The sequence below is a fragment of the Sciurus carolinensis genome, chromosome X (assembly GCF_902686445.1).
Source record: "Sciurus carolinensis chromosome X, mSciCar1.2, whole genome shotgun sequence".
Lineage (NCBI taxonomy): Eukaryota > Metazoa > Chordata > Mammalia > Rodentia > Sciuridae > Sciurus > Sciurus carolinensis.
Genome location: NC_062232.1, coordinates 129,153,901 through 129,168,156, shown reverse-complemented (window position 1 = coordinate 129,168,156; position 14,256 = coordinate 129,153,901). Strand labels below are relative to the sequence as shown.

General features: G+C 43.3%; 1 protein-coding gene across 8 annotated transcripts in view; it reads right to left on the bottom strand.

Moving 5' to 3' along the window:
* Positions 1-948: 948 nt before the first annotated feature.
* Positions 949-14,256, bottom strand: part of Znf185 (zinc finger protein 185 with LIM domain) — a 53,012-nt gene continuing 39,704 nt past the window's right edge. For 4 of the 8 annotated variants that reach the window (XM_047536814.1, XM_047536819.1, XM_047536817.1 and 1 more), the window contains 6 exons: positions 12,973-13,083; positions 11,734-11,814; positions 9,536-9,607; positions 7,290-7,392; positions 3,632-3,730; positions 950-2,874 (listed from right to left, as the gene is read on the bottom strand). In XM_047536814.1, coding sequence (XP_047392770.1) covers positions 3,632-3,730; positions 7,290-7,392; positions 9,536-9,607; positions 11,734-11,814; positions 12,973-13,083 — 466 coding nt within the window. In that variant the 3' untranslated portion in view covers positions 950-2,874. Of the gene's footprint in view, positions 2,875-3,631; positions 3,731-7,289; positions 7,393-9,535; positions 9,608-11,733; positions 11,815-12,972; positions 13,084-14,256 lie in introns of all 8 variants that reach the window. The other 4 variants (XM_047536816.1, XM_047536820.1, XM_047536815.1 and 1 more) reach the window with 2 other exon arrangements.

The following is a 14,256-nucleotide window of genomic DNA, read 5'->3' as shown; positions in this document are numbered from 1 at the left end:
ACTATCATCAACTGAGACAGAAATACCTAGTTAGAAGCTAGCACTATAATCCTTTTCTCTTGAATTAGTAAAAGCTCTTTCTCTTTTCCTAATTGCATCCATTTTAGCCAAAAGGGGGTTGAGGGTGGGGTGAGAGACGAGTACAATAGCCCCCAGAACCCTATTCAGTGGTGGGAAGATTTCATTAGTGTCTCATGTGTTCCATCTTTGGACTTCCTGTCCCTGAGTTGGATCAAGACTTTGATGGCATATAAACTGCATTTTCTGATGATGTGAAACTTGGAAGCATGGCTGGTTTGATAGGCAGAATGACAATTCACTAGGACCCTGACAGTCTGGAGCACTGGCTTTAAGGAGCAAGATGAAGCAGTCTTGCCTTTTGATACACAGCTGGAGTAATAAGATCCAGTGAGCATTGCGTGGCAGCTTTAAAGAGTGCCTTTGAGACGTGTATTCAGAATCAATGTCAAGAAGATCTGAAGGAACCAGGAGTGTTTAAATGGAAGGAGCTGACTGAAAGAGACCCTGAAAAGTATCTTCAATCTAGTTTAGGGGCTGGCATTTAGGAAAGGGATTACAGACCACCAGTGGGTGACCAATTAAAGGGAAACATGATTTAACTCAGTTGAAGAATGCATTTTCTAAAGCTGAGGCTCTCCACAGGACAGTGTGGGCTTGGAGAGGAAGGGGTTCTTGGTCGTTGGAAATGTTTAATAAGAATGTTTATTCATCATGGGTCATCTGTCTATAAAGGATACGAAGGGAAGAATATATCCAAAGTAATATTATTTCCTATATTGATTTGCTGAACGTAGAACTCCACATTCCCTGTACTTTCAGTTTCTAGATCTTGCTGTAAGTACTTAGTTGCTTTTGTAGAGAAAGGCTTCAGGTAAATCACACAGCCAGGTACACCAAGTTACTAAACTCAAAAAAAGGAAACCTCAAACTGACATGTATATTTTAACATTTATTATAATTGTGTACACTATTGTAGGTTAAGCAAGCACAACTAGAAACACTAAGAAATTTTTTTAAAGTAACAATGTAATACAACCATTCCTCTTCCTTAAGTCTGCAGAATTCTGTGTCTTTTAAGACATGAAAGAGGCTGCTTTGGATCAAGATCAATACTGACATTACAAGCTATCTCTCAATATCTCACAGGTTGGTTCTAAAACTACCTTAAAGGAAGAGTATATCTTTAGGGTGGGGAAAGCAGCCTATCTTGGGCTTCTTTACCTTGTATTCCATCTGGGAGGCCTGTACTGAGACTCCGCAATGGCACCTCTCACCAAAGGAGTGACTTCTTTCTCATTCACTCAACACCTATATGTTAGTGCTCACCATGTACCAAGTCCCATGCTGGGAGCTAGACTTCAAGACTAGCTCACATTTAGTCTGGGTACATGACATACTTACTCTTCTCCTTCAGAGTAAATCCAAAGCAAGCTATGCAAATTAATGGAATGTTCTTCTCTGATCATTTGACAGGAATAACAAGTCCACAAGCCAATATGCATAGGGCTCAGAAACTAAAGATAGAGGCTACTGAAGGGTGTGTATTCAGAGTAACTGGCTGATTGGAGCTTTCCCTGGGTTGACAAGATTCACTTTGGGAAGTCTGTGAGTCAAATCTGCTCCAAGCTGAAAACACCTTGGTTTGGAGGAGAGGGAAGGACGGCAATTTGGCCCTTGAAGTGCTTCATCAGGGGTCCAGGATGCCCAGAGGAGGACTGAGATTTCACATCCTGCCCCTTTATAAGAGTATGCCTTGGTGGAGGCCAAAGGGGTAGTGTTACATGGTAGGAATCAGGTATCCTCTGCACAGTGCTGAACATATACTAAACACTAAATCAATGTTCACTGTTGTGGTTACTGTTCCTGGAAAGAGCATGGGCCCTGGAGAGGGACAGCAGTGGTTATGCATAGGGTTCTTTAGAAGGCAATGACCACCCTCCTCTCTGAGCCTCACTATCTTCATTTGCAAAATGGAGACAAGAATACTCTCTTCTCAGGATTATTACATCAATTAATACCAAAGATACCTGGTATGTGGTGAGGCCTCAAAAGATGTTACTTTTTTCTCCTCTTAATCTTACTTGGCTCTATGGACCTTGAAGTTGAGAGGATTTCTGTGTACAGCCCAGTAAGCAGGAATTAAGGGCAAATGCATTAATCAGTTATCAAGATTCAAACATACACAGATACCCCTTTGGTCAGTAGCCTCCTAAAATCATATCATATTGAATTTAAACCTAACTGCATAAACACCACATGCCTTCAGGGAAAAAGTCAAATATAGCAAAAGGTGCATGGGAGGAGGTAATTAAAATCTTCTACATAACTCAATCAAAACCAACTAACTACTTTGAAGAATGTATGGAAACTTTAAAAAATATATATGGGAAACAGACAAGCTAAACATTAGCCTATGCCAATCCCTAGCATTCAATGCTTGCAATTTACCCACAAGGGATCGTCAACAGTCTTTAACTTGACCCCTCAGAAGCCTCAAGGGAGTCAGCACAAAATGAACTCCATACTTCTGCCCATTCCTAACATTCTAGGCCACCTATACTCATCAGAAAGTCAGTATGTCTTAGGAAAGCAAAGATGGAATTCTTGTTCAAGCCTTTGACGGGAGCCTGAAATGAGACAATAGATGTAAAGTGCCTCCTAAGCTATAAAAAGCTACACACATAAGTAATTATCATAGCATCAGTAAGATACAATACTGGATGTAAGCATGTTCAATCTAAGAAGGGCATAAGTATGAGGAAATCAGAGGAAGGAAGTGAAAGGAGAGGATCCAAGAACTGGGGACAACCAAACTTGTCCGGGAGTCATCAGCTTCTGATCATCCTGGGGGAGCTAAAAGAAAATAGGAGCAGCCATGAGACTGGAAATATACGTTCAATCCAATGATCAGTCAGAGGCCCTTGATGTGGGTCACTGTTCCAGTGATCAGGAGCTAGAGTCCAGTTGAAATGCATCACCTGTTGCAAAGGCAACCTGCATGTAGCTGGGGAAGAGTATGGTTCCTACCCATTCTGATTGCCTTCAAGGTAAATATTCTGTTCCATGATCAGACACTGGGGACAACTCCACTGTCTATTAACTTAGAAGCTTGTTTTACTGACTACTTTGGCTACTGAGTCCTGATCTTAAGCTAAGCAATGGTGGAGGTGGTCCAAAGCATTTGGCAGAGTGCAGGCCTAGAATCTGAAGACCTGGGGTGAGGTCCTCATACTACCATAAATCAATTAGGTGTTTCCCCACACCCCTTTCCTTGCAAAGTTTTTATTTCCTTGCTACAAATTGATGCTAATAGAGTTCCAGTAGCACTCCAGGGCAGCTAGAGGGCTCAGCTGGGGTGCTGGATGTAAGGTGCTTCTTGAGAGGAAGAGACTATGACTCTGACAACTTGGAAGTCCTCAGGGAGGACTTTGTTCATGTCACTTAAGGCTTCAAAGTATCATAGGACACAGGGACACAAAGACCGGGCTTCATGGACAAAAAGGCTGAAGGGATAGCAGGGTCCTGGGCTAAGACACAGGGAGAGATCAGGGAAGATTTCTTCCCCCAATGAATCTCTTGGCTTCTGGTTCCTTGGACTGCCAGCACCCACCTAGAAGAGCTTCTCATAGCATTTCCCACAGTGGATGGTGTCTTGGTGAATGAAGATCTGATCCAGGAGATCACCCATTGGTTTACTGCAAATTCCACACTGAAAGAGAAAGCAAGGTGGAGATCAACACACAAAGTGAAGCAACATGAAGAGTGGAATGCGAGGGGATGCCTGAGCAAGGAGGGTGGCAGACGCTGTGAGCTGATGCTGCATCCTGGACTTCAAAGCAGACAACAAAAAATGGCAAAAAAACAGAAGCAAAACTGAAACTCAAAATAAAGCAAAAAACACACAAAAACCAGCTGGCAGGATGACGACAGTGGTTAGGAGCCCAGGATTCAGAATCCAGTGTGCATTTAAAACCTTGACTGTACACATTATTCGCTGGGTGAGCTTGGGCAAGTCACTGACATTCTCCCAGCTTCCTCCGCATCTATAAAGGAGTTCACCTGCACAATGCACTTCTCAAGGTCATGAGGAACAGAGGCATAGGTCACATAGAGCACATAGCCTGGGGTCAGGGATATAAGGAAAGTACTCAGTAAATGCCAGCAGTCACTGCCTTTGTAGGAGGGGCTGGGGCATTAAGGGTGAGAAAGGTGACATGAGAGTCCCATGAAAGGGAAGGATCTTTTAGCAGTCCAGTCCCTCCAACTTCATGACTCACAAACCTGCCTCCCCAGGCATGCCAGTGGTGAACCTTCCTGGCACTGGTTGTCGAGGCAGTGTGGCCTGTAGACAGTCTCAAATAAGAAGAGCCAAAGAGTCCACGCATGTCTTGGTCTCCAGCCCTTTCCATGTCCCAGACTGAGCCTTCGGGTTTCAATCTTTCCAAGGGTGCTGGGAAGGGCAGAGAACAATTTCGAGGCTACTCCAAGTGCCTTTGTTCATTCTTGCCAAGCACCCTTCTGACTGGCTACTTCTACTTTTCAATTAATTTCCTCCTCCTGGAAATTTTAATTCTCACTGTAAATCAATTAACCCTTTACTACATATATTATGTCTCTATAATTTTAGTTTTTGTGAACAAGGACTTGAACCTGAACTTGGCTGACTGAGAGTACCAATCTATTTAGTGGATCGCCTCTGGCAGAAAGAAAACATATTGAAAGTGCTTCATGCTGTAGAGAATGGGGATCCTGAAGAACTGCTATGATGCTGCAGCCATGAGCACTCTATCTTTCTGAAACAGAACCCCTTTAAAATTAAAACAACTTCTGACAAGTGCTTTACTGCATCCCAAATTTCAGAAAACTGAAAATCTACTCCCTAGCCCAGTGGACCAAAAAAGAGAGTGACATGTTCTCTGGCTAGCAGAGACTTGCTAAATCTATATACAAAGATATATATATATATATATCATTATATATATCTCATTTTATATATATATGTATATATATATATATATATATCATCTGCCTTTTGTTTCTATAAATTATAACCACTCCTACAGAACTGGCAGAGAAGCAATCTAGCTGCTTCTTCCCAGTTTAATCAAATTGCAAAAAAATTCATTTTTACTTCATCCATTTCTTCCTAAATGTAAAAACCCAAACTCATATTTCAAAGGGTAAGAAAAGCCTTCAGTTAAGGTCACTGAAGAAACAGTTTATATGAATGACCCTGAGCAATGTGGTGGCTTTTTGAGGGGGTAGGCAGTAGAATGCAGCTGGGATACCACTGGCTTTGATATCACAATCTGGGATTGAGACCCTTGGTTCTAAGGAGCTCTCTGTGACCTCTCTAACCCTGTGCTAACTGCACATGGGGTGACTCAGGCACTCTGCTTACTCTCCAGAAATCCCACAACCACATCAGGCCCCACTTTTCTGCCACAACTCCAACTTCCACATACCTCACGTGAGCCCCAACCAGGACAGTTTAAAACCCCTGCCCAGCACTCAGTCTCATTCTGGCTTCATCAGCCTCACCTAGTAAAATCTCTACCCTGTCCATACAAGCCACTTGCTAGGGAACCCACACACCCTGCTGACTGTTCTAGGTAGGAGCTCATGAGCATTCACTGCAAGTGGGTACCACACGGCCTCTGTTTCTCTCTGGTCCATCTACCCTCCCATTCTCTGAGGTGATATTTCATCCCTTCTCTTCTTTCCTTACACTCCAGCACACTTCCCCACTTCTCTCACTCGCAGATGAACATGCTCTGTACCAACCAAGAACATAGAAACAACTGCTAAAGAAAATTTATTCTTCCACCACCCAATCTGGGAACTTCCCTGCATATGAGCCACACAGGCAGCCTTTGCTAACCACACTGTGTCAAGCAGGTACCCATCCTTCTCTTCTACAGGAGGATGTCTTGCTCCTGCACCACCTGTGTCTGCTCTCTGCTGGGTCACGCCTGTCAGTATCAATATACACGGTGGTCTCCTCCCCACTGCCTGACTGCTCTCTGAAGCAAGTCAGCCAGAGCTCTCCATTTCCACATGTTCATTCTCTCTTGAGTCCACTCCAGTCAGGATTTGGTCCTCATCACTCCACCAAAAGTGTTCTTAGAGAGGCCATCTATGAGGGTCAGTTTTCACTCTTACTCCCATTTGATCTCACAGCAACTACTGACAGGGTGACCACTACAACTTTCTTGAGAAACTGTGACCCTGGCTTCCTGGGGATCCATATTCTTCATTACTTCCCAGCCTCTTCTACAGGTCCCACTCCCCTTCCCCACCTCTCAATACTAGAAATCCACAGGACTCAGTTCTCAGTCTTCCCCCACGTTTATTCGTACCCTAGGGGAGCTCATCTGGTCCCATGGCTTGGGGAAAACACACCCAGAGGATGTGGCCTGTTCTAGCAGTGGCCTGTTCTTAGAAGTCAAACTTAAGCATGCAACGGCCTATGGCACTTGCCTACTTGGCTTTAGCCAAGGCACCTTCATTTTCGCCTATCTCCTCCTTCATTCTTGAGTACATGTCTAAACCCACTCCTCTTCAGTCCTTCTCATCACAGTAAATAGCACCACTATTCTTTCACTGAGTGACTTAGGCCTCAAACCTTGGAATCTTCTAACTCCTCTTATTCTCCTATACTCACAACCTGTCAACTCTATTTTCAAATAGTACTCCCAATCGAGCCATCATCTTGCCATCACCACTGCCAGCTTCCTAGTCAAGTCACCATTTTTCTCTTGCTTGAATTGTTTTGACAGCCTCCTTACCAGCCACATTTTCCCATTCTTGCCCCCTCCTACAGTCTCTACTTCACCTAGCAGTCAGAGATCCTTTAAAAGCCTTGAATCAAATCTGGACCAAAATCCTCTAGCAGTTTCCAACTGAATTTAGAATAAGGTACAAAGTGTGTGTCCTCCAAGGCCTATAAAATGCAGGCCCCAGCTATCTCTGTGACCTTATCACCTTCTTCTTATCTTCCTAGCTAGAATTATGCCCCAGGGTCTCTGTACTTGTTGCCATTCCACTAGAAAATACTCTTTCCCCAAAAGTCTCTCCTATGGTACTTAGCACATGGAATGCCCATACTCTTTCACTTCTTCAGATTGGGAGTTCATTAAACTCCCAGGCCTGCAAAGTCTCTGAGACTATGCACAAATGTATACAGGGATCATTCTTCATATTCGCTGAACCCATGAGACTCCAGTACTCTACATGATGTTCTCAGCAGCACCACCTATCTTTCTTACCTTAAAGCAATATTCATGGCAACAGATGCCAAGATGTTCTAGGGTGATCTTTGGACAGTCTTGGATCTCTTGGCTGCAGTAAGTACAGTTCCCTCCAGTTGTTCTGTGAGATGAAAGACAAGAACCCAGTAGTCAGACTGGCATACAGACTTCTGATCTGATCCAGCTGGGCCCCAGTTTACTGTCAGAATTCCCAGCTTGACATCTTTTTCTGGGAGCAATCACAGGCTAGACTGGTTCTCAGCTTGTTGTAGGCTCTTGCGCTATTCTCCAAAACCAATCCTGATGTCCCTTTTCTTTATACCTGGGACCACTGAGCCCTGGTCCCCATCCCCAATACTCTTGGACTCACACTTCTCTTATTCTGCCTGGAGTGTCTGCTTGGAGCTTATGCTAAACTTCTATATACTGGCTTCAGGGTCACTTATCTCCCATATTTCAGTATCTTTGCTTTTGTTCCATAAGAGTCACCTCTGCTTCTTCTCCTTAGGACATATTAAAAGTTCCTGTTTGCTCTAATCCTATATGCTAAACTTAGGAGTGCTTGCTTCCAGAGATTCAGGCCTGCTTCTGACAGTGGCTAGGGTGGTGCTAGCAATCTGGGGCCATTTTAGTTCCCTTCCAAGGCCTGGAATTACCATAAGCATTCTGAGCTCAGCCCTGTCATCCTGCTGCTGGTCCAGATCTTACTCTCTGGACAGAAGTGTTTCTATAGCTTCCTGCCCTCAGTGAAGTCCTGTTCCTTTGTATATTACCACCACCATCAGCTTGCAGTTTTTCTTTATGCATGTGTATGTGTATGTGTGCATGCACAAAGTATGCAAGTGATTGGGGTGGTCCTTGGAGAATCCCCTTTCTCCCTCTAAGCCCAGCAATTAAATTGTAATGTCTGACTCTAGATTTAGTAGTTGTGCAGTGGGAAGGGGCTCCCTAGAGTATCTGGTCTGCTATACTACTAAAGTGGATGCCTCATTTCATTTACTCCCATGGAACTGGCTGATTCTAAGGTTTCTAATCAACCTGCTTCATGTGGTTTGTTTATGGTTTGAGTGTGTTCCTCAAGGGTTCATATGATGAAAGTTTAGTCCTCAGTGTGGCAATGTAACAGTGGTGGAACCTTTTAAGATTTGGGGCATAGTGGGAGGAGATTAGGTTGTGGTGGGGCACTAACCTCAAAAGAGATTAATGTAGTGCTTGCAGGATCAGATTAGTTCCATGAGAATGATTTTTTATAAGAGAACCTGGCACCTTCCCCAAATACCTTTTCTGAGCATGCCACTTGCCACTTTTAAACATGTTCCTGTCTTTGTGATGTCACCTCCATGAGGCCCCTTACCATAGCCAAACAGATATTAATGCCATACCCCTGGACCTCCTAAACTGTAAGCTAAATAAATCTTTTTTATTCATAAAGTATCTGGCTTCAGGTATTTTGTTATAGTAACATATAACAGACTGGTACACTGCCCTTCTTGCTAAACTTTATCTGGTGATATAACTTATTAAGTGTTCTGGGGTTGTCTAGGATCCAGACAATAAATGAAAATAATAAATAATAAATGCTCAATAAATGAGACGGCAGATAGCAAAGTACAAAAATCCCTAACCTGGGATTTAGTCCTGGCTCTGCCCCTAACTCCCTGTGTGAATTAAGGGTATGTTACTTCCTAACCAGATACTTTCTTTCACTGTAATCTGAGCAGATTCAATCTCAAAGACTCTTTAACACTCTATTCCAATAATTTTAAAATAGGATTTTTAATTAACAAGATCCTGTAACTATGCTGTTATCTAATGATGACTTTTGCAACTGCTGAATGAGTTGCCCTTCATTCAATTCAATGATTCCACATCACTTTGCAGTTTTTAGTTCTGTCTCCTTAATAATAGCAGCCCATTTAAAAATTTTTTTTCCACTCACCACTCTTTTATAGTTGTTTTTATCTTTTGACTTCTGGTCAGATGTGTGAGTTAATTAAGTTCTACTCTGAGGAAACTCTCCTGCTGACCTGAGTGCCCTGGGCTCTCAGACACCACTTCCTTCACCAGTAACGCTTTATGTCTACCCTTTGCTCTTACTTGGGTTCAAAGGCTTTAGTTGTCCCAAGTGTGGCATCCTGATAAGGGAGGTACCACCCTACAGTGTCCTGCACTATTGCAACAAACCTGTCAACAAGGTGGAAGCTGCAAAGCACCAAGAACAAACACATATGGCATGGAGTTCCCCAGTATGGAAGCAGGCATACCTCTCAGAGTGTGGTATGCTGTCATATGGAAGTTTCTTCTCCATGTTAAATGAGTCCTCAATGTTGCTGACACTGCACAGAGTATAATAGAGAAAAGGAGGAAAGAAGGTGAAAGCTGGATCACTATCACTATCATGCATAGTGGACAGTTTTCTAATTAATTCTCTGGCCACAAGCCAGATATGACTACATTGACAGCCATCAACTGTGATCCAAAATAGCACTTGATACTATAGGGGCTGGTACAAAGGAGGCATAATTCTCTTGGAGAAGAGTTCTTTCATGGGGCACAAAGAAGACCCCATGTGGTGAGGTAGATGACAAGGGTGAAGTTGCTGGGATTCTGGAGGCTATGTTGTACCAAGAGGAATTTTAGGTCCACTGACCAAAAGAAACAGAGGTGAACTTTTCTCTCCATGTATATGACTATATTACAATGTGATAGTCACCAGAAGCCCACTCAGCATCAGACACTTGGGATGGGGAAAAATGAAGTAAACATTTAATAGAATACCTGTCTCTGGGTTATAGGGTGGGATTAGGGGTAAGATGGTTTTTTTAACTTTTGTATTTTCATTTTCAATAATATTGTAATTTATAATGAAAACGGATGGTTAAAAAATGTTGTCAGGGAAGGGTGACTAACCAGCTACAAGCCATGAGATACTTCTTAATGAAGCTGCCATTCCCCTGGGAGCCATGTGGTGGTCCTATGAGGTAGTTAGGAAAAAGCTGCTCAGAGGCCAGGTGGAGTGCCTAAGGTCATAGTCAAAATAAAGGGTGAGCTACATTTTCGGCCCAGGTCCTGATTTCTCACTGCCCACTAAAGAAAAGTCTACAGGTTTGTTATAAGACAATATTTTAACTAAAGGTTAAAATCAATTTTAAAATAGATTTAGTTGTCAGAGTCTAAGAATTAAATTTAGCAGACTGGCGGGACTAGGAGAACAAAAACCAGAAGGACACGGTTCAGTCAAGTGACTCAGAGAGGCAAATATCAGCTCCCATGGCTGTGCTGGAGGCTTCATGAGCATTATTCCTAATCTCAAAACCTCCCTGTTCTAAACAAGGTTATAGAGATAGAAAACAGGCGTGTGGGTGGCAGGGGATGGTGGGGTGCTGCTAATGGGCCTGTGGTTTCTTTCTGGGATGATGAAAATGTTCTAACCTTGGATAGTGGTGATGGCTGCATGTTTCCATGAGTACACTAAAGCCCACTGGATTTATAAACTTTGAAAAGGGTATATTATTACTCGATAAAGCTGTCACAAAAAACCATTCCAAGAAAATACAAATGAGGAAACTGAGTCTCAGAGAGATTGAGCATCTTATTCAGAATGAACCAATCAGTGAGGGCTGAGCTAGAGCTGTGCTCATCAATCCACAGCCCCAGTGAAAGCCGGTCTACAAGCCCCAGAGGCCCAATCCTGTCCTCACCCCTGCAGTGAGATGATATGTCACTAAAAAAAACCCCAACATTTCCCAAAGGTACCCCTTGTCAGTGTGGGTAGGTATGTGGTACCTAGATGACATAGAAATACCCTTCCTTTCCATATGTTATCAGAAAGCAAGCACATAAAAATATATCAGTGAAAATTTACACATATATCAGGAACACTAGTCACATGTGTGTTCAAATGAGGCAGCCTGCATGAAAGGGCATGGAAGCCAAAGAAAGGAGCCCAGTGATCTTGGACAGAATGGAATTACCTAGATGATGTTCCTAAGGGCCCCATCAGCTCTGTAAAAAGGGATGTACTTGGGGTTTCACAAATGAAAGCAACAAGGACAGGCAGAAAGGGATGGCCCTGGAAATAGGATATAGGATAAATTAAGTGTAAAGGGAGAACTCAAAAATCATGTAGTCAAGGCTGGGGTCATAGCTCAGTGGTAGAGTGCTTGCCTAGCACATGTGAGGCACTGGGTTCCATCCTCAGCACCACATATAAATACATAAATAAAATAAAGGCATTGTTTCCATCTACAACTAAAAAATATTTTTTAAAAAATCAACTAGTCAGACAGAACACCTGAAAATGCATAAATAACATCAGAGGAAAATTATACTACTCACCTGTTCAACAAGTGATCCCCCAGAAGGTACTCTGGCTCAAGCTCTGAATGAGGTACTGGGGATGCAAGAAGGAGGAAATACAGGAAAAGGCCATGACAAGGAAGGATCTAACACTTGCTCTTACCTGCCATAAGATGAAGATGCTGGCTTCCTGGAAGACACTTCACTAGCATTCATGTACTCCTTCACGAAAAGAATCCCTCTGCTGCAGAAGGAACAGAGCAGAACAGAAAGAGGTCTACCAAAAGATACCAGGGGACTGAGCCTGGCCTGCAGGTTGGGTCAGTCCAGTCAGCCTGGTTTGAAGGAACTGCAGAAGCTCATGGAAAGGCCTAGGATGGAGGTGTTGGTAGGTCTGCCATATACCAGATTTCCAAGGTAGCAGCAGATGGAGCTGCTAGGCTGCTGACACTCTTGTGAACTTGAGCTAAAATGTCTCATCTCAGCTTGTGTTTGAACCAAGAGCTCTAGAAAGAGGCTCCCTGCAACAAATGGTGACAGGACTTTCTCTGTGCAGATCTCAAGGCCCTACCCTCTCCCCAGACTTCTGCACTTCAGTCCAACAGGCTTTCAACCCCTTCACTGGGACTCTGCCTTCTCTCTTCTCGACCACATCCAGGACAACCTCCAAGCCTTAAACACAAAGTGTTAGTTCTTTCCATCCAGTGCTCTCCCTGGAAGCACTCAGGTACTACAAAATCTCCACATTGAATCTAACCTTTTCCTTCTCACTTGTGGAGTACCAGATGCCAAGAAGTCACCTTATCCTGGAAGGTTTCTGGAAGCACTGGAAATAAGACCTGCTTCATGCTGAGCTCAGCATGGCTCCAAATTTGGCCCTCATTTTCATGCTGCACTTTTCAGATTGCTGACCTGATGTCAGCAGAGAACAATTTGGTCCCCTGTCAACACACATGGACCTCACTCAATGGGTTCCCTGCAATGTCATCTATTCCTGCAGATAAGAGGCAGCCAGGAGTGCAGGTAAGGCAGAGGGCAAATGAGAGAAACAGACATAGGGCTGCCATTCATGGGCCTTCAGTGGCCTCCCCAGGTCAATTGCACAGACATGTTAGCAAGGTCCTCTGGAAAGAAACATTCTGCTGGCTGCAACCACTAATCCTTAGGAAGTGCCACCTCAGTTTCTTACTGGGTTAGGGAGAAGAGGGTGTGGGTGTGATGTAACCATGTCTAGGCTGCAAATAGGAGTTTATATGGTTTACATGGAGTGCTGGGAGTTGGAGGAGGCTTATCAGGGGAAGCAACACTGAATAAAAGCTGAGTCTTTTACCTCTAAAGAAGAAATAGGGAACCCCCTGTGCTCAGAAAGCATCTCCTAGGTTGCTAGGTATCCCTTTCTTACGTGGTTGAGTTGGAGTCCAATTCAACTGGGGGAGCTGGAATATAAACATGAGGTTGCTCAGAAACAGCAGTAACAGTAACAGTGACCATGCAGTTTGAAGGACTTCTCACCCTGAAATATATGGAGGGAGGGGAGAACATATCAACACAGAAACATGACATTTTCCTGGGCCAAATATGATTATATGGTCTAATCTCAAACTCCCACTTCAAAGGGTTTTAATAAGTGCTGGTGTTTTTGAAACAATGTCTGCAAATCACTCATCACTTGCATTTTTGTTTTGTTTTCTTTTTGTTACTGGGGATCGAAACCAGGGGTGCTTTACCACTGAATTACATCTCCATACCTTTTTTGGTTTTTATTTAGAGACAGGGCCTCACTGAGTTGCTCAGGGCCTTGTTAAGTTGCTGAGACTGGCTTTGAACTTGTGATCCTCCTGTCTCGGCCTCTGGGCCACTGGAATTACAGGTGTGCACCACCATGCCTGGTTCATCATTGGTTTTTGAAGGCTTCTGAGAGATCATAGAATGGAACTTCTCATTTTGCATATGACAAACCCCAGGCAAGGTAGGTGGAGACATGGCCCAGGTCACATTGTGAGTCAGTGGCAAGACCCTTATCTTCCAATATCCACTTTTTTTTTTTTAAGCAAAGCATTTTATTAGTTAGTTTGAGGAAGAAAATACAAATGCAGGTACAGGTCCCATATTTTAAACCACACCATTATCCACTGTCTTTCTCTGATATTAGTGGGAGGAAATGGAGGCAGTGAGGGCATAAAAAATGGGAAGAGTAATGAACAAAATATGATTGGTGATTTTTTTCTATCTAATTTCTAAAGAAATTAAGTATTTTCATGGACCCTTAGCACTGTGCATAGATTTACTGATTGATTGAGGACTCTAGTGACCCAGGCTCTTCATATCTTCTTTTATTATTTCTGGTTGTGGTTTGATGCCTCACGACCTCAAGATTACCACAGGTCGAGGCCTCACACCCAATATCAATATGGAAAGAAATTGGTGGGCATAGTTGTACCTGTTCCCTGAAAGTCTCATTAATCTGAACTGGGTTACATGGTCACTTGTACTGCAAGGGATGTTTGGAAAATTTACTGTCTGACAAAGGAGAACAGGAATATCCAGATTAGATTTAATCTGTCAGTGTTCTGCAGGTGGCAAAAAGTCACCTCTGTATATAATATAGTATGGAAATCTGGGGAGTTTCAAGAAATCTCACACTATGGTGGCCACCTCATCCATCAGGACTGGCTCTTCTGGGGAC